The sequence below is a fragment of the Argentina silus genome, assembly GCF_951799395.1.
Source record: "Argentina silus genome assembly, chromosome: 6".
Taxonomy (NCBI): Eukaryota; Metazoa; Chordata; class Actinopteri; order Argentiniformes; family Argentinidae; genus Argentina; species Argentina silus.
Window position 1 is genome coordinate 10,946,437 of NC_139660.1, and position 24,254 is coordinate 10,970,690.

General features: G+C 45.7%; 2 protein-coding genes across 2 annotated transcripts in view; one reads left to right on the top strand and one right to left on the bottom strand.

Annotated features, from left to right (window-relative positions):
- Nucleotides 1-745: 745 nt before the first annotated feature.
- slc22a23 (solute carrier family 22 member 23) lies at nt 746-13,130 on the bottom strand (the record flags this gene model as incomplete). The annotated part of the gene is made up of 10 exons (XM_083671229.1): nt 746-1,350; nt 1,671-1,794; nt 2,128-2,160; nt 2,702-2,928; nt 3,129-3,231; nt 3,964-4,091; nt 4,434-4,620; nt 10,356-10,510; nt 10,944-11,047; nt 12,705-13,130. 10 exons carry the CDS (start codon nt 13,128-13,130, stop codon nt 924-926), a joined length of 1,914 nt encoding a protein of 637 aa, XP_083527355.1. The 3' UTR covers nt 746-923.
- A 7,435-nt stretch (nt 13,131-20,565) lies between these two features.
- The window catches only part of LOC310805796 (desmoplakin-A-like), a gene marked incomplete at its 3' end in the record, with an annotated part of 3,917 nt that continues 228 nt past the window's right edge, over nt 20,566-24,254 (top strand). The window contains exons 1-4 of the mRNA XM_083671602.1: nt 20,566-20,885; nt 22,115-22,208; nt 23,300-23,433; nt 23,570-23,720. Coding sequence (XP_083527728.1) covers nt 20,704-20,885; nt 22,115-22,208; nt 23,300-23,433; nt 23,570-23,720 — 561 coding nt within the window. The 5' untranslated portion in view covers nt 20,566-20,703. The remainder of the gene's footprint in view (nt 20,886-22,114; nt 22,209-23,299; nt 23,434-23,569; nt 23,721-24,254) is intronic.

Consider the following 24,254-nt stretch of genomic DNA (forward strand, 5'->3'; position numbering starts at 1 on the left):
TGTGCAGACAGCCATCATTCACCACATACATGGGGGTAATTCTCACAGTTTTTCAAAGTCTTTACACTGACTTCTATAGGATAAAGTGCCAATTTGGACTTTTAACAGAGGGCCTAATATCATAGAAGAAGAAAATCCATGGATAAATCCATCACATTTCACCCAACGAGTTGGCTGGCAAACACTACACAGCTGCAAAAAGGAGATCAAAGGTTTACATTTGGTGACTTTGACTTTGATCCATACTTAAACATTTCTTCTGTCAATTGTTCCTTCTGTAAGTTGACCTAAGGATTTTTCTTCCCATTATAACTGTTAATGCAGAGCACCAAGCCAAAGGAGCACAGCTCCCTATAACCCCTCTCTCAAAATACTGATTGCATCTTTGAATTTTAGTGCAAAACTCAGAGAATATCTTAGTCGAACAGAGAATATTCCTATACGGCTGACCCGGGATTAGCAAACCACTCTTTTTCAAGAGTTTACCACTCCTCAGTGCGAACACAAAACCAGTGAAAACTTTCAGTTCATTTTAATAACATGCACAGACACGAGACCCTTTCAAGAGTATGCCTATCCGGTTCTTGGGCAGGACCTGAAGGACTGACTCATAGACAAAGACAGAGTTATAGTTGCTACTCTACCAACTAACTAGATCTAAATCTATCACCATAGATTTACCACTCATTAAAGCTCCTCTGGCTCCACTGAAAAATAAGGCCTTAGTCTTTTTTTGTCTTTGATGTCCATGATGGTAAAGTATCCACAAACCAACCAGAACACTGGGAGGTTTAAAGTTTAAAAACTGGCTAAGCTTTCGAGCAGGACCGCACGCCTGATTAAATGACCCATAGTACCAAATTAGACCATGTGTGATACAGTTCGACAGGCCTGTCCTGTGTGTGTGTGTGTCAGAGGGGCTGCTACGACCCCTTCACCCCGTTGACTGTGCTGTTGCTGATCACTTCCCCTCCAGTGGCGTAGGCATAGGAAGCAGGCACCGCTGCCAGAGCGGTGGCTACTGCGGCTGTGGCGCCCCCTGTGGTGGTGAGGTGCAACGGTGTGTCGTGCACACGGGAGTAGTCTCTGTCGGGCTTGGTGAGGAGGAGGTGCTGCTCCCCGGGGCGGAGGAGGGGTTGGCGGGTAAAGCTCTCTCCATCGGCCAGGCTCTCTGGCAGGGGCTGGCCACGCGGCTCAGGCAGCAGCAGCAGGCAGATGATGCACAGCAGAGTGCAGCAGGCGTAGATCACATGGTGCAGGAAATATCCCTTCTGGTTGTGGAGCTCCATGATGGGAGCAGTGAGCATGCCAAAGCCAGCGCTGGCCAACACCAGGCCCAGCCCGCCGCCCCTGCAGACAAGGAGAAAGAGAGAGAGAAGACAAAAGAGAGGAGAGTCAGGAACAACAGGCCCAGCATTGAGAGGTTACACCAGTCCTAACACCCAGAGAAGAATAGACAGACAAAGACCATTTAGAACAGTAGAAAGGTACATACAAAATAGTTTATGCATGTGCTTGTATGAGTATACCACATGATGGCACCAACAGCCCAGTGTGTGTGTGTGTGTGTGTGTGTGTGTGTGTGTGTGTGTGTGTGTGTGTGTGTGTGTGTGTGTGTGTGTGTGTGTGTGTGTGTGGTTATGTGCATGCGTAGATGCAGTCCAACGCACCTGATGACGGTGGGTGTGATCTCTGCACAGAAGAAGATGCTGAGTGTGCTGACAGCGTGGGAGGAGAACATGCCGATGATGGAGAACGCCACCGAGAACTTTCTGTTCAGAGTGTCTCTCAGGACTATGGAGAGGAGAAGACATTAACTGACCAACCTGTCATCACTATATCATTTTTATGACTCAATTAATTCGACTGATACAATTCTTCGACAGTCATTGAATCAACCTAACCGATTAGACTGCAACCCACAGCAATGCTCCTGAGAGGCACATTCAATTCTATTTCAATGCTGTTCCTCTTCATCTTTGTGTTTACTGTTTGAACTGCTATGGCTGTAATACCTTTATTAGCTACCTCAGGTTTTATATTGTTGTGTTTTTATTTTTCCCTGTAAAACGCATTGTATAGAAATGAAGTCTGATTTCTTGATTGATTGCCGAAGTCCAACTGTACCTGTGTCATGGCGAAGGCTGTACTTCCCAAACACTGGATTCAACATGAGACGATGGTGAAGGGGGGGAACAAAAGGGGAGAATGAGATTAGAGAGCAGTGGAGACCCATTCAAACAAGCATGAGGCAGAGCATGACCATTAGGAGAACTCAGTATCTCTCTCTGTCCCTCTGGCTGATAGACAGGCTTGAAATAATGACTAGAGAGCAGATGTAGGTCAAGAAGAGATGCAGGAGAGGGAATCCTCCTCATAAAGATGTCTCTGAACGAGTGCATGTCCATTATCTAACTATGTCATTTGTCTATAACAAAGACAGAACGTGTGGTCCTCTGTGGCTCAGTTGGTAGAGCATGGCACTAACAATGCTTAGGTTGTGGGTTTGAGTCCTGCTAGGACCATATATACTCAAATGTATGCACTCACTGCAATGTAAGTCGCTTTGGATAAAAGTGTCAGCTAAATGGCATATATTATTATATAGAACATGATGGAATACTGTTAAGAGCTATGCGTTGATCATAGAGTAGTACAGTCCCTATCAGTCTCTCATTAGAGTATTTAGCAGTGTACTCACGGTTGAGCAGGCCCAGCTGTAGTAGTGATGCCAGGGCTGTGATGATCATGAAGGTGAGCAGTCCACCGCGGCGACCCATGATTGCCACCGCTGGACACAGGGCCAGGCAGGTTGCCACGGCGATGCCCGCCATGGTGTAGTAGTCTGCGTGAAACATCGCTGTCTGCTGGGACTCTGGGTCTTTCATACTGCGGGCAAAGCAGTGGTGGATGCCATTGGATGCCAACCTGCATGGACACACACAAACACACACACAATCACACACACACACACACACACACACACACACACACACACACACGTACACACACACCCACCCACACACACCCACACACAGAATGTCGAGATGTAGCCTTGCCTTCATGTCTTTCGAGGGACACCAGCTCATGTGTAATTCATATTCACACACACAGACACACACACTTACGAGTTGACACACAGCACCACAATGTTTTTCCACAGGTTCCTGGAGCTCATCATCTTGACGATGCAGGTCCTTTGGGGCTTCTTGTGCAGCTCTTGCTCCAGCTCTGATGATGATGAAACATAAACACACACGCCATGAGACTTTTCCTCTGTCAAGACACAACGAGAAAGTCGCTATGGGACATCACACACTCAACACACCCTCTAAGAGAGCCTTATGGGACCTCTACACAGAGACATCCATACACCCACTGGACTATCCTACCAAGGCAACACCTGCTTGTTATCTTCAGATCCAGTTGTACTGGGAGATGGGCAGAGACAACACAGCACACATCACAGAGAAGTTAGGAGGCAGAGAGAGCAGAGATAAGGGAGTAAGGGACACACTAGCACTAGGAATAGTGGCCAATAAGATCCGACAAGTCTTTACATGATGAGTCAAAACACTTCATTGATCCCACAGTAATAAACTGCTCATTACATGTCAATGTGGGGGAGTGTGTGTGTGTGTGTGTGTGTGTGTGTGTTTGAGTGTGTGACTCCATTACATACACATTTCATCATATGAAACCAGAGACCTATCAATGTCAATGGCAATTACAATGGTGTGGGTAGTGCATGCTCAACAGCCTATGCCATCAGAATAAATGGTCAGAAGAGATTCTTCCAGTTCAAGGGGTCGAAATGCCCCCTATTGGTCCAGAGGTTGTACAGTATTTCATCAGAAGAAGCACTGTAGCAGCCATATTCTCCTAAGCTATGCAGAACGGTAAGAATCAAACTCCTCCTTCATCCTCCATGAACCTCACTCATCCTAGCCCCATCGCTCTCACCTGAGAGGATCCCGTTGGGCTCTGTTGTCAGGTCCACCTGGTTCTTCCTGGCAATACAGAGCATCATGGCTTTAGACCTGCGGTAGTGCTGGGTGGCAAGGAGCCAGCGCAGAGACTCTGGAAAAATCCTACAGAGAGAGGGAGAGAGAGAGAGAGAGAGAGAGAGAGAGAGAGCAAGAGAGGGAGAGCGGGAGAGGGAGTAAGGTAGAGAGGGTGAGTAGTGGAGGAGAAAGAAGGAAATGATGGAAAAAAGAGAGAAAGACAAGATGGATAGAAAGAGAGAGAGAGAGAGAGAGAGAGAGAGAGAGAGAACAAAGGGTAGTAAAAGAAAGTGAGTATTGTCTCTAGACCAGCGCGTAAACAGAGCATGCAGTGTGTAGCCTACTGTACAAGCCATTGCCTGGCCCTGATGACCAAGACTCTCTAACCCCACAGCATAGTGGAATCCCTCAGTGGGTGGGGCTCCTCACCAAATGTAGGGCAGCATCAGAACGAAGGGGCAGATGATGATAATCTGGAGGACCTGCCAATCATCACGGTCTGGCCAATCACGACACAGCGCCGCCACTCCTGGCATCACCAGTTGCCCGCCCACCATCAGGAAAGTGGCCACCATTGTCATGGAGAAACGCCAGACTGGCAGGCACAGCTCGATCCCTAGACACAGAGAGAGAGAGAGAGAGAGAGAGAGAGAGAGAGAGAGAGAGAGAGAGAGAGAGAGAGAGAGAAAAGAAAGAGAAAAGGGTGGAGAGGTCCCCTATCAGTGTCGTCTAGAGTTCAGCCCAGTGTGTGTGTACATACTAAAATGTGTCAGTGCTTGAGGTGTGTATAGTGTATTTAACACTAAACAGTGACACCAACACCCCTTTCCCTCCATGAATAATTGAACACCTCTCCATTTCCTCTGAGATAACACTAGTTAAACACCGGCTGACCACCAGTGAACCTAGCTATCTGTCAAACCTCAACACTACCATTGTTCTCAAGGGTTTGGTAAGCATTTCACATTTACCCTCCCTCACTTGCTTGATTGGGCTCCTATCTCACCCCCCTACTGGCAACCCCATGGTACAGTCCAGATGGCCAGGCCCAGATGGCAAGGTCTATTTGAAGGTGACCAGTGGAGGGGGGGCTCATGTACTGTTACTTCCCATCGCAGAGACGAGAGAGAAGGAGAGCAAGGGGGAGAGAAGGAGAGTGAGGGGGAGGGAAAGAAAGAAAGAAAAGAAAGAAAGAAAGAAGGAGAGGGGCAGAATACAAATGAGCCCCCCTCCTTAGAATACAGAGAATTCCCTCCATTCATCAGCTGAATCACTAGAAGAATAATAATAAACCCTACTACTACTGGGGGAGAGAGAGAGAGGGGGGGAGAGAGGGGGGGGCGGGAGAGGGGTGGCGGAGAGAGTAATAAAGTGAGAGGAAGAGAGAGAAGGGACTGCATAGAGGGACAGAGCGTGAGAAGCAGTGATGGAGAATGTGGTGGGAATTTAGAAATGTGTATAACCAACATGTGATCACATGTGTAGAGTGTGAGTATATTACATGATATGACTAATCATACCACTGAATAATTTCTAATTGTATCAATACTTTCATGTTTTATTGATGAATCTCTAAGCTTGTTGGCTGATGTTCAGGGCCAGAATGTCCTTGACAGCAGTGTGTCCGCTGGCACCACAGGGTCTGATGAAGTGAAATGTCATGTAAATGATCTCTCAGTTGTATCTGTATTTTCTATCTTAATCTGTTAATAGCAACTGATGTACGATATGTATCATGGACAGACAATCACATGCACAAACAACATGATTTGAGGGTATACAACACCCCAGCTGCGTCCTTCCTATTGGAGGTTGGAGCATTTCTCTGCTCTGACGCTGGAGATTGTTCCCTTGATTGATCGCTTTGTTCACTTGATTGTTCGCTTTGTTCACTTGATTGTTCCCTTGATCACACCAGCTGTTGCTCATTCCTTCATCTGAGATAGAACTACAACAGATACAACCCCCCCCCCCCCACACACACACACACACACACATACCTTGATTTATCCTGATTAACCTTGGTCACCCTGTTTACACACATCAGTGCAATGCAGGTAAAGTGGGAAGGGAGAGTTGTGGAAAGGGGAGGTGGGGCAGAGGACAGACCAGAATTCAAATGTAAATTTGCATACCTACATTTCACCTCTGCCCCATTTACACAGACCCCTGATCGGCTTTTTACCAGGACCATGACTAGGTCTGCCACAGGTAAAAGATTTAGCGATATGCCCTACCCCAGGTTACACAGACAACAATAATAGTAGATTACCGGTAAATTACCGGGACGGGCCTCTGTGTAAACAGGCTTTATGAGTACTGGGAATCAACTGATGCCTCCAGAATCCCCCCAATCCCATCTCTCCCCAGCCCCCCACCCCAGGAATCCAGACAAAGAGGAAGGAAATTAAACTGACCCTCCAGTTTGACTCATCCTTAAGCCCTCTCTTACTCTGTGTGTGACTGTGTGTGTGTGTGTGTGTGTGTGTGTGTGTGTGTGTGTGTGTGTGTCCACTGAGTACAGGTCGCTCAGTCCAAACAAAACAGAATCAAAATCAGAGCTGAAACCTGCCTGGAGCTACTCCCCAACCCTCAAACCCTCCCCAACCCTCAAACCCTCCCCAACCCTCAATCAATGCTCATGCAGTGTACAGATAGCAGGTTCTGGAAGGGATGTATTACTCTCAGCACACTTTCATGTGCTGCTCCCCATCAAAAGACCTGTTATAAAATCCCCTAACAATTCATCAGCAGGCAACCCCCCAACAAAACAAAAACCCTCCTCAACTCATCTGGGATATGTCTGTCTCGCAGACTCCTGTGGGAAATCCTCATCTACTCTCAAATCTCTCCCCGCCCCCCCCCCCCCCCCCCCCCCCTTCACGCACACACACACACACACACACACACACACGCACGCACGTACACACACACACGCACGCACGCACACACACACACACACACACACACACACACACACACACACACACACACTGACTCAGGCAAGGACCTTTTGTTCCAGCTGAGAGGGAGAAAGGCTCCTCTTGTGTTGATTACCTCACTGCCTCCCCCCCGCCCCCCCGTCCTCCCCAGGCTGATCCCTCTCTCCCCCTCCCCCTCCCCTGTTCTCCTCATGCCCACTTTCCCACTGTTCATCTGGGCTGGAGTGGCTATACCCTCCTACAAAGCACCATTCCCCACCCCCTCAGCCTGCCCCTGTTCCCCTCCTCCTTTCACCGAGGAGGCACTTCACTGTCTCAGCCTAAGAGGGATCAGTGGCAGAGGGAGGGAAAGGAGAAAGAGAGAGAGGGAGGGAAAGAGACTGAAAAAGGCTAAACCAATCTGTCATAACAAAAGCCTGACCCCCACACCCACTCACAGTGTCTATTCCCTCTCTAACCTTGCCTGGGGCAGGAAGACAAGGGAGATAATTGGCTAAATAAAACAGCAAGACACAGGGGGAGGAGGGTGTGCATGGGAGTGTGTGTGTGTGTGGGGGGGGAGGGGAGGTGTGCGCGAGTGCATGTGTGTGTGCGTGTGGTAGGTCGGAGAGCAAGCAGGGGTGATAAGAGCAGCTGCCAGGGCTAAAAGGCACCTGTGTTTGTGTGTGAAAGAGTGGGACAGAGAGAGAGAGAGTGGGACAGAGAGAGAGAGAGTGGGACAGAGAGAGAGAGAGGGAGAGAGAGAGAGAGAGAGAGAGAGAGGGAGAGAGAGAGAGAGCGAGAGAGAGAGAGTTTGCACTGCAGCTTATGCTACTAGGGCTCATGGGACAGTCCTGAGGTGGGTTCTCAATTTGTACCATGCGAGACTCATTTTACACCACTGCCAAATCAATTCACACACACAGACACACACACACACAGAGCACTCAAAGCTTGAGGTCTTAAAATAATGTACTAAATAAGCACTGTTCCCTGCCTCAGATGGAGGTAATTATACAGTGTGTGTGGCAGCGCGATAACAGACCCATCCAAGATTTAAAATAAGCCTAAAAAAAATTACATGAGATGGTGAGCCTCAGCACACATTGTGTGTGTGTGTGTGTGTGTGTGTGTATGAGCTAAAGAGAGACAATATGTGTTTGAGCAAGAGAATGAGAGAGGGGCAAGGGAGGAGGGGTGGAGTGAATAGGGAGAGGGGACAGAGAGAGAGTAATAGTTGGACACAGAAATGTCTCTGTCAGCAAACTCTTCTTGACTGTAAAAGGTTGATGCAGGCAGACACACACACACACACACACACACACACACACACACACACATACACACACACACACACACACACACACACACACACACACACACACACACACACACACACACCTTCCTGGTCCCTTAGGCATGAAGGCATAATCATGACACACACATAACACAGAGGGATTAAGAGTGCTGCTGTAACGAATGAACATCAGAGGGCATTTAGTGCCAAAGGTGAATAAAGTTGCCCAAATTGTCAACATTCTAGAGTGCCAAGGGTGACTTTATTGACCAAAAATGATGATGCTTCATTTTGCCAATCCTTTGCCTCAAGGTGGTGAGTGTTCCAGAATCCTTTGGCAGCAAGTGAGTTAATACAGAGGACACAGGTTCGAGACTCATGTAAGCTTGTGAGTGAGGACGCAATACTGTTTTGCAGCAGTGTGACGCCTCTTACACTGCCATCCTCTCTCTTGTGTGTGTGTCTGTGTGTGTGTGTGTGTGTTTGTGTGTGTGTGCGTGTCTGTAGTTGAGTACAAACAATCTTATTATACCTCCTAAAAACGTCCCAACTTGATTCCCACTAGAGCCTATTATCATGGCAGCCTGCTGTTCTTAATGATCATTAATCCTTTTGTGCGTTTGGTTGTGTTGAGATGCTACCTCTCCTGACAAACAACAATACAACAACAATGCACCATTATCCCACCCATTCTAACAACAAACATACAACATCACACAATGAGGTTGATGTGCGTTTACATCTAACCATTTGTGCTTGGTTTACGCTTGGCAGATTAAATACTACAACCAAAAACACAATGGCATTCAGTCACTACATTACTGTCATCATAGGGAACTGAAGCATTGGATATGCCACTGTCACATTGTGTCCCTATTGTAAGTAAGAATATGCATGTCCTATCATGGTAGATGTACCATTTCTCCCCTGTCTATCGGAGCTTCAAAGTATGTTACTATCCAGAGTGAATTTACCATGACAACCCGCTGCAGAAGAACTCCCTGTTTTTACACATCAAAGCCCTAGCAAACTATGTTTCTCTCTCTAACACACACACACACACACACACACACACACACACACACACACACACACACACACACACACACACACACACATATGTACATATACAGTATAAACATGTTTCTCTCTGACACAGCATCCATGCATACCCATATGGCTCAGGTGAAATGGAGGGGAAAATTGGATCCCCCCAAAGCTGACGAACAGCAGTATAGGGATAGTCTCATGTCAGCATAGTGTGCTTGTGTATGTGTGTGCGCACGTGTGTGTGTGTGTGTGTGTGTGTGTGTGGAGAGAGAGAGACGGGGGGAGAGACATGGCAAGGTCACCTGGTCTTATCCTGAGTGAACTCTGAGAAATGCTGATTTAGAGACAGAATGTCATCAAGTGAAAAACGCCAACCCAGAGAGTTTCTACAGTGCACGATGGGACTAAAATAAAAACGCTTTGTCAGCCTCCCTTCAGAGTACGGCCTGGCAACAATGACCTCACACACATGCACATGCACATGCACGTGCATGTGCACGTGCACGCGCGCACACACACACACACACACACACACACACACACACACACACACACACACACACACACACACACACTGTAAGAGGTTGTAGACAGCTCTTTGTTTGATGCCCTGAGACAAACATTCAAACAACACACATCTAAATACAATACAACTGCAGTGGAATTGTACCACACCCAGTGGTTTAAATCACACAGTTAAGTGGCATCCATTTTGTTTGTTTGGTTTCGTGAAGCTCAGATGAGATTTATCAGGCATCCCTGCGGTAAGGAACAAAACATCCCCCAAATTCGAACCCCCTGTCCCTGCATATATGTACGACTCTCTCAGTCCTGGGGAAAGAAAGCTGGGGAAAGAAAGGGACAGGGGTGGGGGAGTTAGGGGGTAGAGCCAGTGTGTGGCAGGCATAAGTTATGGCAAAGGACGAGGCCACAAGAATACATTGCTTGCTAATGTTGCTGCTGTTGGAAGTGGCTGCACCCCACATTTGCCAGGGAACTCTGTCCTCTGTCAAAGACTGTGACAGTGTGGAAACAGAGCAGAAAATACGAAGAGGGAAAAACATGAAGTGGAGGTAATCTTACTGAGCACGTAGAGGGAGAGAGTGAGCCCCGCCAAACAGAAGCCTTCAAAGAAGCGCAGGGTGCTGAACATGGTCACATTGGCAGAGAAGGCCACGCTCAGACCAAACACCAACATAAACAGGACAGATATGATCAGCACTGGGTGGCGGCCAAACCTGAGAGAGAGAGAGAGAGAGAGAGAGAGAGAGAGAGAGAGAGAGAGAGAGAGAGAGAGAGAGAGAGAGAGAGATAAAGAAAGATAGAAACAAAGAGAAAGAGAGAGATTAGTCCTTTGGTCTGGAAGAGAGCATTCAGATTCCCTTCAAGCTCTTTCTCTCAAGGGCAATGGGTCCCTGGTTCAGGGGTCAGCAGGTCAGTGGGTCAGGCATGTGGCCCGCTCTTTTCTTTAGCCTCTGTTGCTATAGCTACTGCACATTCCACTGACAACTACAGACATTTTTTCCCCCACTAGAACTAGATGTTGCTCTATTCCAAACATGACGGAGGGAATGGGGATGAAGACACCATAGAATTAGAACTCAGCAGACCCAAGCACGTCTGAAACTGGCACAGACACACAACATGGAGTAAAATGAGAATGCAGAATACCAGTCGGCCATGACGCCCATCACCAGGTAGCCGAAGATGGAGCCCACAAGCAGAGAGAACTTGGCAATGTGCACCTTCCAGGCCGAGTCACACACCAGGTTCCACTGGAGAGAGAGAGAGAGATAGGGTTGACAAACATGTAGCAACAATAAAGAAATAACACACCAAGAGAGAGAAAGAGAAGGAGAAAGACAGCATTATGTTACACAGCAAACTCCACAACAGAGAGAGTATTCATTTCTAAGAGCCTTAGAGATATACTATATACAGATATACATCTAAAGGATTCTAAAACGCTGGGTTGGCAAACAGGGGGTGTGGAGATGGGAGTGTGCACTGAGTGACAACACAGCGAGACATGAGTCTGGATGCACTGTTGATCTCTCTCTCTCTGTCGTCTTTCTTTGACTCGTTCTCTGTGAATATTTGGATTATTCATGAAGGACAATATGCATTTTGAGTGTGCAAACATACTGTAGGCCTACTCTCTTGTGTACTATTCAGACATGCACCACAAGGGAGAAGAAGGGAGGTGCTGTGTGATGTGTGTGTGCGTGCTTGTGTGTATTGTATCAATTATTAAAAATCAGTGTGCATAATGACAAAGTTAATTTAAAACAGCTTTTGAGATCTGAGGCCTGAGCGATGGCCAGCATGTGTATGTGTGTTTGTGTGTGTGTGTGTATGTGTGTGTGTGTGTATTTCACAGGAGTCCAGCAGTACCGAAGCAGCTGTGAGTGCAAACAGTATCGCTGTTTAACAGTGACTCACACCCCACTGAGCCCCCAGCTGTGTTAAAAAGCATAGGGCGAGAGAGAGAGAGAGAGATGATTATTGGGTATGATTGATACATTTACCACTGGCCTGGGTAGTGTGAGATAGGGACACAGTCTCTAATGGATGTATCTATGGGCTATTCAAACCCAGCATTATCTGAGAAAACAGATGTCTGGCACAGTACATCACACAAACACACACAGAAGGATACACTCACAGACACATACTCTTAAAACCAACACATAGGCTACTACAGCGTAGGCTCCTAACTACACTTAAACCTACTGTACACCTACCCTTCTCACACTCTCTAGCAAGCAACACACACAAGCACACACTCAAACTTCACCTACAGCAGTTCACTGCTTGATGATGTTTACTCATTTGACCATATTGTATAGTTATTTTCAATAGATGAATTGTCTGTATAACCTAGTAGATTAGGTTATCGTAATGTCATTATATGTATTTAGGTGCTAGACAGACTCATATTATAGCATGCATTTATTCTCTCCTAGGAGCTGAGTTAAAGAATAATCTCATTACCTGGTGTCATTACAATCTAGAAGAGTGACCTACAACACTCATTGTGTTAAACAAGGCCCTCAGTGGATTTCATTAAATTAGCTGGCAAAGATTAGGCTATAGGTTTACAATTGAAGTTATAAGCATGTCAAACAGGGTCAGCTCAGCTGAGAAAGAAAAAGGAAAACGGCTCGAAAATGAGTGGTTATCAGCAATGCTCTAGGGACAAAATAACAGAATAGACTTTGGCACAAAATGTACAGTATGCCACGATGTAGTAGGCTACACCGTGCAGCGCAATGCACGCTGTCCATGGTACTGGGCACAATTCCTACTGGGCACCCCTGCGTGCCACAGTTTGGAATTCGAATGCAATTTTAGGTTATGTCGATGGTCATTCTGCTTTCTTTTTCAACGAAACCAGGGATCGAGGTATGGTATCTGAAGCACACTCGTTACCTTGGTAACCACGTTTTCACTGAGTCCAGTCTGTAGCTCAAGCCTCCTGTCCTTGCACGCGCACTGCATGCCGCCGCCGTCTCCCTCGCCAGTGCCATTGCCGCTAAGGTAAGGCGCGGGCGTGCCACTGTTCGTGACGGTCACCGGGAGAGAACCAACTGTCCAATTACTCCCGTTAATAATAGGCTGTACGCAAGTGCCGTTGGGTTGCGCCAAAAGGAAATAATCCGAAAACTGGCTAAATCCGATGAATAAAGCCGGTATCCACGTCAGAACCACGAGCTGTTTCTGGTGTTTCCCAAATCCCCCGAGAGACGGCAGTACAGAACAGTCGATGTGTGGCAGGAGCCTGACGGCCGTTTGTTCCAGCGGCATGAAACCGTTTTCGGGCGGGTGGTCCTGCGCCTCCGGTCGCCCCGCTGCCATCGCGACCAAGCCACAAAAACCAGCTGAGCGCAATAGCGGGCTTCGCCAAACCCCGTTCTGCTGCTGTCCACGCTGCGTAACAAAGGAAACCCAGAGCGCAGGCAAATCCGATCTGTAACCAACAAAGACGCGGCGAATTGGGGTCCCACGATAGATCAGCCAGCAGTTGCTTGTTTCATGGTGATGTGGTTTGAATTAGCCGAGCAAATGCGGTTTCAGATGGGGAAGCTCAGTCAAGGAGAGGCCGTGGTGAGGCTGCCGGAGAGGTGTGGACACGGAGAGGCAGCAGGCATGCTTACCAACGTGCTCTTTGTGTTCCACCACTGGGTGGAATCCATCCATGCGAACTTGAGTTAGGCACACAAGCCAGTTACATAGACTGCCAATATCAGTAGGCTAGCCTACAGACTCAAGGTTGGAGATATATGCCCTCCATGCGCTCCACAGGTAACACACCTGTCCAAAGCTTGACCTCTCGCAGGTATGGTGGTCATTGTCCAGTATTACAGACCCCTCAGTTACATACAGCTCTCAGTCAACATGTAAAATCGTCGGTCCCTATTGGCTATATGCTTTTATTAGTGGAGGTCGCCGTAATTCCTTTTGGAGAATCGATAGCAAATAATTCCCGCTTCGTTTCGCCGGTAATCAACGGTGTAAACCGTGCGGTGCACGCACAGACTCGAAGAGAATCAAACCCCGCCTTCCTTGGTCGTACTACGCGCTGTGATTGGAGCATGTTCACGGGGCGATTGCACCACTGACGCGCAATTGGGCATCCATACCAAAAGGCAACAAAGATCCTCTTTGTGTAGGCTACCCTCTGTCCCCTTGCCTCAAAAGAATAACATGAGTTTATGAGAATTACTTTACAATTTTACCTTCGATTAGCGAATATTGAGAGATAGACATGGAAATGGGTTGAAGGCTAAATATATTTGTTTTAATAAAGAGCGAGAGGTACGGTACGCTCCATGCGACATATAGCTGCGTCTTCTTTCTGATTTTTTGGAATCATAAATAAATAATAATCGGTGCATTTCTGAATATTACAATAGCCTGTCCTACAAATGTGTAATACTAGGCTAATAAAGGCATTTCTCCGCAGGGGGTGTGTGCATTATCTGCCGCCAGAGGGCACCACACGATCACAAACTGTTGTTGTGTTTCTTGTGTTTTTCTTTGCTCGTTGTTGTTTATTGGTTACTGGTAGGCCTAGGATATGTTAATCATCCAATTATTTTATAATTGCCCTGATGCCTCACTTCTCTCCACTTTTGCAGTGTCTGCTAGCTCACATTTTCTTTTACAAAATGTGGTCAATTTGACAGAAGCTTGAATTTGTCAGCCCATAGGTTTAAGAGACATTTTGGTCCCTTTAGGAACACCTCAGGTGTGCAATGGAGAACTCTCTATGAGAGCTTAGTCATACAGGTCATAGAGAGGTCTGTGAAAATACCCTGATCTGTACTCTCTTAGTGTTTCTCAACTGAAATCTGACTGTATGTGTTTATCATGAGAAACAATACATCATTATGAGTTTAGTTTTGCAGAAGTCAGAAATTAATATTTAATGTTCCAGGACAGGTAGAGGCAGTTTTAATCACAATGTCCCGGAGGGTACCTTTTATGGGAGAGAGTTCTAACAAATTACTTTGACAAACTGCAAATAATTTTCAATAGAAATTCAGGTTGACTCTTCTTAACTGTGAGAATACAGCTGTGGGCCTTTCAAACTACAGAGGCAGCCATAGCCTAAGACAAAAATGACACTGAATAATGAATGAATATTAATGTATAATAGGGGGCAGGTAGTGCGTGACAGTCATTCTGTTGATCACATAGCTGCCGGGATCTCACAGCTTGGTAGACGCTTTTATCTTATTCATGTTCAGAACACCATGGTAGGTATTATTACATTGTTAGAGGCTACAGTATAGTACATTCTCTTATGGAAGGCTTTGACGGAACATGACTTGATATTGAAAATGACCTTGAAATACAATGTTGAGCTTGTGAATGAATAACATCTGAAATATCTGCTATTGTACAGCACCGGAAAAAAACAGCAGCTCCCGAGCACAAACAGCAGTGTGTATGTGATGATGTAGTATTTGGGAATAAAGATGACAGACAATCTGATCCTGATTCTGTTGGTGTGCCTCTGACAGTAGAGGCTCTGAGGATGACATAGAGGGGTATTCAGAGCGTGTTTAGCTCCTTCACAGAGAGGTGAGAACATGCGCTCAGCCCTCGCTCATGTCTCACATACACGGCAGCACCTCGCCACAGCCTGCCTCTCTCAGGCATTCCTAATACGGTGATAAAGAGAGGGAGGAGGGAAGGGAGAAGTGGAGGGGTGTGTTACATATCACTGTAATTCATGCATGCATATATGCACACGCACACACACACATACAAACATACACACACACACACACACACACACACACATACACACACACACACACACACACACACACACACGCACGCACACCTCCTCAGTTGAGTTTTATGTAACAGGCAATTACAGTTCTACATTGATGGCTCTCCACCAACCCTAACCCGAACCCAATTAATGTTGTTTTGTGCTGTTTTACAAGTTGTGAGACGTTTCTAATTTCAGGGCAGAATGTTTAATAAATTGGGTGAATTAAGTTGACAGCGACTAAGGAATCTTTCCAGTGAGGGTTGAACTTGCCTTTTGTCCTCCAAATCAGGTTTAAGGATGTTAATGAAAACGCCTAAAATTAGTGGACACACAGGTGCAATAGTGGGCAGTTTTACCTGGTGTGACAATGAAGTGGTCAGTGACCTAGTTTGGCTCAGGTGTCAGGTGACAGATACCTGATACTCCCTCCCCCATTTCTCCTGCTCTGTCTCAACCCCCAGGTGGCGTATCCATGTCATACTGCTCACACTAGGTACACTGTCACAGGATCAGTGAGGTTCCCCCACCCCACTCCAGCCCCCTCGGCTGTGATCTTACACAGCAGCTCTTATCCAAAGAAGGGATAATTAACCCCTGCTAGACCACACTTCAGAGGGAACCAGGTAACAATGTATTCTCAAACCCCATGCACTTATTTGTGCATATAGTGTATTCGGAAAGTATTCAGACCCCTTAACCTTTTTTTAACTCTTTGGCCTGAATGCCAAGTGTCACGTCTGGAGCAAACCAGGCACCGCTCATCACCTGGCCAATACCATCCCTACCGTGAAGCATGGTGGTGGCAGCACCCAATGCTGTGGGGATGTTTTTCAGCGGCAGGGACTGGGAAACTAGTCAGGATCGAGGGAAAGATGAACAGAGCAAAGTACAGGGAGATCCTTGATGAAAACCTGCTCCAGAGCGCTCAGGACCTCCGACTGGGGCGAAGGTTCACCTTCCAACAGGACAACGACCCTAAGCACACAGCCAAGACAACGCAGGAGTGGCTTCGGGACAAGTCTCTGAATGTCCTTGAGTGGCCCAGCCAGAGCCCGGACTTGAACCCGATCTCTGGAGAGACCTGAAAATAGCTGTACATCGACGCTCCCCATCCAACCTGACAGAGCTTGAGAGGATCTGCAGAGAAGAATGGGAGAAACTCCCAAATACTGGTGTGCTAAGCTTGTAGCGTCATACCCAAGCAGACTTGAGATTGTAATCGCTGCCAAAGGTGCTTCAACAAAGTACTGAGTAAAGGGTCTGAATACTTATGTAAATTTGATATTCCAGTTTTTTTTATTTTTAATAAATTTGCATTAACATTTCTAAAAACCTGTTTTGGCTTTGTCATTATGGGGTATTGTGTGTAGATTGATGAGGGGAACAATTAATTTAATCAATTTTAGAATAAGGCTGTAACATAACAAAATGTGGAAAAAGTGAAGGGGTCTGAATACTTTACGAATGCACTGTATGTTACTTTCAACTAAGAAAATACAAATATCCAGTATCAGTGTGTGTCAGCAGCTCCCACTGTGTCAATGTCCCGACACTCACCTGCCTGGCCTCCATACTGATGCAGGTTCCCATACACAGATCCAAGTGACGCTTTCACACACACACACACACACACACACACACACACACACACACACACACACACACACACACCACAGGCACTGCATGCCTTAGGCACTGATCTTGAAAAGTGACATGTCTTCAGGGAAACGCCCATGAGTGCAAAACGAGTTTGCTTTGTTCATGTAACCTTAAGTTAAACTGCTTTTAAAGGTTTTTAAACGTAAAGGTTTAACTAAGGTATGGATATTTATAACAAGACAAATACTAGCCCTTCTCATTTGCTTGGGAAATGTTTTTTCGCTTTTTCTGCTAACCACCATGTTGTGGCAAACATACATACATGGCTGACTAATATTGATGCTCACCATCTGAAAATGTGTTTGAGAAACATTCTATTGTCCTCTATTTATCCTATACATGCATGACCTCCAATCATTGCGTAAATATCATCATCATTATCATCATCATCATCATCATCATCATCATCAATTTAGACAAATCAGCAGAGCCATTCCAAAGAGCCCCACATATAGCACCTTGGTATGAACTCAGTATAAACATAATCTACTTTACTATGTTAGAGGGATGCAAAGCTTTGACCTTTGACCAAAGCACATGGCTCTCTATGTAAACATGTTCCTGTCAGTGATGGCCCTGAACACTGAGTATATGAGGTCTGTGGTAGACAGGCTGACACACACTGGAAAGTAACTATTCTCTACATTCCTCATCATTATTAACCCTCCTGTTATGCTGCATTATGCCAGGCAACTTTCCCTGCATACGCACATATACATGCACATGTACACACACAGGAAACACACACACACACACACACACACACACACACACACACACACACACACACACACACACACACACACACACACACACACACACATACACTTTGAAAAGTCAAAATGCAAAGAAGGAAATGTACATAGTGGGGACGGTACAAAGAGAGCTTGAGAGATAGAAAAAAAAGAGAGTCAGACTGCGAGAAATAATTAGGCTAATTTCTCTTTAGTGTAACCTACTGCAGGGTGACAGTCAGATGGAAATCTGTAAATACTGTCTGTAAATACCACCCAACAGACTTCACAGAGACAACAAAGAGAGAGAGGGAAAGTGGTGAGAGACACCCATTTAAATAAAAACATCAGACGTGACTAATGCGACTTGGCTGCATTTTTTTTTTTCATTTGGAGTTTTGCAAGGGTGTGTCAGGCACAGTCAGATCACCCCCAGGGATAACCTGGGCTCACCTTATGATACACAGACAGGTGGAGGTTGTTGGTGGTGGTCGTAATCCCTCCCTAGGGTTTGGTCTGTTGAACGCTGAGGTGAGGTGTGACCAGTTTGATCAGAGTGCCATGGGAACACCTCAGAGACATTGATTAATCAAAGTGTATCACTTTGTTTATGCAGGGTTAGGGTTAGACAGACAGGTCCAAACCACGGCCGGGTTGACTAAACATTTGCACCAGGGGTCTGTGTACACATCTTTGGAAGGGTGCAAATCATAAGTTCTTGGTATGGCAAAGTTATGAACCATGTAGTACACAGTTGGAAAGAACCTGATTTTGGTACAAACACTGAATAAATTGTACCATTAATCTCTCTCCCTCACACACGCACACCCACCCACACCCACACCCACACCCACACCCACACCCACACCCACACCCACACCCACACCCACACCCATACCCACACCCACACCCACACACACTATAGTTCCATTTCATTAGATACCTATTACACCCCACATGTCTAATCCTGTCCCTCTGAGTGGGTGGGAACTCAGTGTCTACACCTCTGACACACCTGATTTGGCTCACACATACCATACACGCACAAACACAAAACCTCAAACACGCACACAGTATGTTCTATGCCTAGTTGATCCTACCAGTTTAAGAGATATCTCTGCACAACTGTATTGAACTGTGATAAACGTGTGCTTATGTATATGTATAGCTGAGGCATGCATACATGCAAGCACATGCAAACATACAGGACGTGTCTGCAATACATCATAAAAGTGACACAGAAACCTTCAGGCTGATGAGGATTTTCTTGCTTTGACTTCTCTTACTGTACATGATATAAAATGGAGCTTATTGCTGTGCTGCGTTGGATTCCATAACCAATGTGTTTACTTGTTTCCCATCATCTGCCAATGAGAACCAACAGTGGAATGCTGGTTTGGCAGCATGTGTGTGTCTATGTGTGTATGTTCTTGTATGAATGCATGCAAGGGCGTGTTTCTAAAAAGTTAAATTTGCCAACAGGCATAGTAACAGTAATTACAAGGGTGGGACCAAATTGTACCACTATTTGAGAAAAAGTTTATTGTATTTAAATGTCATACTACCCACACTGCTGTTTTTAAAGTTGTAATTTTTTTTGTGGAATGGGATGGGGGCTGGAGGGCAGGGTATGTGTGTGTGTGTGTGTGTGTGTGTGTGTGTGTGTGTGTGGGAGAGGGGGGGGGGGGTGTTAGGGTTAGGGTTAGGGTTAGTCATACCCCAGTACACTCACTCATACAGTACACAGAGGAGCAAAATTCTGCAGTTATACGTTTGAGCTAATGGAAGACACACTTACAATAAATCACACACACACACACACACACACACACACACACACACACACACACACACACACACACACACACACACACACACACGTGAGATTCCTCAGGGGCTGCTGAGTTCATGTGGGTAGATCCTCACCGGTCAGTCAATGATAGAAGCCAAGAGTTTACAGTGTTCAGGTCCTGACCACATGTGTATATAGAGATAAAGAAAACACACAATACTGTTAATGGATTGTATATCTTCATATCACACTGATAGCTCGAAATGGTTTAACACCTCACTGAATCATCATGCCACTAAAAGAGTGTTGTCAAGCTTACTTTGAAACTGTCCATAAGCTTGGCTTATTATTGTAAGAGAGAGAGAGAGTGTGTGTGTGTGTGTGTGTGTGACATATGTGACATGTGTTTGATATGTACCCAGGAATTAAAACACACACATATACCGTAGAATAAAGAGATAGAGAGAGAGATGATGCTTTGTTTCTTTTCACATGTGATTAAAATAAATGGAAATACATAGTTACATTACTATAGATGTCAGGGATGACTATTGCTGCCTTTGGCTTTTGTGGGACAACCAGGGTTCAACCGTCATCTGGTGGAAATTAGCAATAAACATACACACAGATAGTATCCTCACACACACACACACACACACACACACACACACACACACACACACACACACACACACACACACACACACACACACACACACAGCATTATAATCATTTGCAAAGCAGGTTCTGGATAGGTGTGGTCTTGTATTGCCAAAACCGATACTCTTCCGTGTTGCAGCTCCAGTCTGCACCGCAGGGACGCTCGACAGGCAGACAGGTGTGGGAGAAAGAGCGTCACCATCACAGGCTGCTTCGCTTTGCTGCTCCCTGTCTTACGCACGGACAAAAGTTTCCCTCGTACTTCTCGCCGGAGCTTTGAACTGTGTGGGACCGATAATGAGTATGTACGAGTCCCAGAGAGCGCTCCATGCGAGCCGCAGATCCGGATCCAGGACCGACCTGACTGGAGGAACCCTCCAGTATGCCCGGAGCGAAGTACACGGCGGTAATGGATACGGACAGGAATACATGGACGGATATACTTACACCTCAAAGAGTTCCATGGGAGGTGGACAGGGGTATGGATATTTTATTGTGCTTTTGCTTTTGTATCATGTATTGGCTTTTAATCAATGGACAGTTGTTGCTTTATTTGCCCGAACAGGCCTACACTTTTGTCCAACTTTACTTTTGAACAGAAAGAAAAAGCACTATATTTATTTAAAATCTTTAGAACCTATTATCATATTGCTTCTTGGTATCAAGATCTTGGAATTCTAGAGGTAACATTGAAGTTGTATAGACTGGACGAATACACTTTCGTGTTGTGTGCACTGTACAGACAGTTAATAATGTATTAGCCAGCGTTGAGAGGTCTTTGTTTTGAAAGAGGGAGAGTAGGCGTATCTGACAACTATACGCAGATTGAACTTCTTTGTTACATGCTTACTTCTTTGTGACAATATGGACTGAAATACGTTTTTAATTTTAATCATGCAATCAAATACATTTGTGGATTTAAAAAAAAAAAAAAATGAAATTCCCTCTCTTTGCTTTCTGCGCGGAGAAACGTTCAACTTGATTTATTGCTCACGTTGAACTGTGAGGCATTTTTGTCCAGACGCATCAGCTCTAACACACTTATGCTCAATTCCAGAGACCCATGAGGAAGCCAAAATACTTGAATGGGTCATCATGGCCACTCACAATTTGAACACCAATGGGATAATCATGTACAGTATACATTATTGCAAACCATTTGGCAACAAGCAAGGATCTGTTTCTCTGTTATGAGCATTTAAGCATTTAACACAAGAATGCAGTCAGTGTCTCAGCTTGTCTGAACTGTTTACACAGGTTACTTCTCTGTGAGACAGTAGATGTGAGTGCTGTATGATCCCCCTGCATAGTAAATAATATCTCCATCTTGAAGAATGGAGAAACATAGGCCTGTAACTAGACATACATTTCTGCACATATACAGTCAACACCATCCAATGAAATAGAATCCCAATGAAACATCACTCTGGCAGATAACCAGTGCCTATTTGGATGGTTGATATACTGTATGACGTCACTGACAGAACGTCCAATTAAATTATAATACCAATCAATGACATAACTGGTATATGATAAGTAGCAGTAAGTGTTATTATAACAGTAAGACATAAAGTACCTTGTAGTAAAACATAGACCCAGATGTACATAGCATTAAATCATAAACAGTTTGGTCTGATGATAATGGTGGTGATGATGATGATGACGATGACGATAACGATGATGATGATACCATCCCTGTCTTCTGCAGCCAATCCCCACTCAGCTCCATCCACCAGAAGGCTTACATCCTGCAGGGCCAGTGCCAGGACTACCTGAGGAAAGCCGAACACTTCCTGCAGTCTGTGAGTGTCTGCTCTTAGATACTGACTTTGGTCATGTGTCTCGGTTAATCACAGTCAGATGTCTGGCAACTCTACACATAGTCAGACACTCTGAGTCAGACGCACAGTATCCCACTCCCTCCCTCTAGATACCTGAACACTGAGATGCTGATGTCACACCCCTGGTGGTACAAATGAACCATATGTTAGTTTAAATATGAATGCAATCAGCAGAGGCCCATAATTGAACATTTTCTTAAATGTCACAGATAACAAATGCCACTTACTTCGGTTTAATCATTGTTTAATGAAAATGGGAATACATTTAAGTTTGGCGTAATTGGATGGCTCTACTCTGTATAGATCCCTGCCTGGAGTTTAACAACACAAAATACAAAATAACATAGGCAGGGAGCCCATAACTATCAAACACCCCCGTAGGTAGGTTAAATACAGAACGACTGTGCAGGTTGAGCCTGGGGCGGTGGGTGGGACGACCAACAATATTACTCTCATAGCCAGTGGTGTCACACTGTTTAACCATGGTGGAGTGTTGCATACCTGGCTACTTTAAGCCTGTCCATGAACATGTAATGATGTTTTGTATACGTGTGAACCAGCTGTCCGTCACAGCTGAACAGGCTTCATTTATTAGCTTTGGTAGAGAGAGAGACACAAACTCTGACGAGATTCCTCACACTTGCATGGCTGTGATTGAATAAGGAATGTGAAATATGTTCTCTCAATGTTCTCAAATTCAATCATTCAACATTACCAACTAAGCCAAAAAATAGGCTTCAAATATAGCGTCCCTGCCAACTCATCAGAGACCAAAAATGATTATAGGCCTCATCTTGTTTTGGGGTGTTTGACACGTTGAGCATGTTCATGCAGATCTGGTGGAGAGTGTGTGTGTGTGTGTGTGTGTGTGTGTGTGTGTGTGTGTGTGTGTGTGTGTGTGTGTGTGTTTTTTTACCTCCCTCTGGCACACTGTCAGCACTAAACCTTAGGATTATCTTTAAATACACAACAATGTAACCCAGTGAAAGCATTATTTTTGGCCGTGACTCCCAGGACTGCACTGAACCAACGTTTCCCTGTTGGTCCCATAGGGTGGGGACTCTTCGCGTGTGACAGCGGAGGCAGAGCGCTACATGTCCATGGCCAGAGAGGTCATCGAGCAGCTGAAGGGCTGTGCCATGGAGCTGCGCCAGATGGGCCAGCCCAACGACAGCGTGGTCAGGAGGTGAGGGAAGGAGAAAAGAGAAAAATGCCTCTGCATATAAATGCATGTATCTTAATGGCCTGCTCCTCGACATTCTTTCACTCTGTCCCTCTTAAGTGACAAGGTGATTGAGTTGTCTCTCTCTCTCTCCCTGCAGTGTAGAGGCATTCAGGGACCAGGTGAAAGGTGTCCAGATGGCCATAAATGGCACTCTCGGTCGGAAGAGTCGTCAGAGCAAAGGGAGTGGAAGCTGGGACGACTCTGGGAAGAGCTTCAATGAGGCCATTTCCTGGATTGGCCAGCAGAAGGTACACACATACACACACACACACACACACACACACACACACACACACACACACACACACACACACACACACACACACAATGTTCGCTAAAACAGGAGAGAGGGCAGACATGTTGCTCATTTAGGAGGACACAGCCTACTGCTACATATACTTAGGTCGTAAAACAATACTGTAAGCCAGAGAGAGTTTAGGTCATCACTGTGAGACACTGTTGACCTTTCTGCGAACCCCCTCCCTCCTTGACTTATTGGTTAGGCAGGCAGGGATGTGTCTGAGAGGTCAGCACAGATAACAGACAGTAATAACAGACAGATTAAATCTGATTGAACAGGAAATCACACACACATGCAGGCACACAAACACACACACAAACACACACACACACACACACACACACACACACACACACAGTCATTATGCACACACTTGGAGAAACCGAGGATAAATCAAGGTCTTGTCTTAGAGGCTCAGACTCCCTGTCTGCTGGTGAATTCCTGAGATGCTTCTCCTCTGGCAGTGATTACTATCATGTTA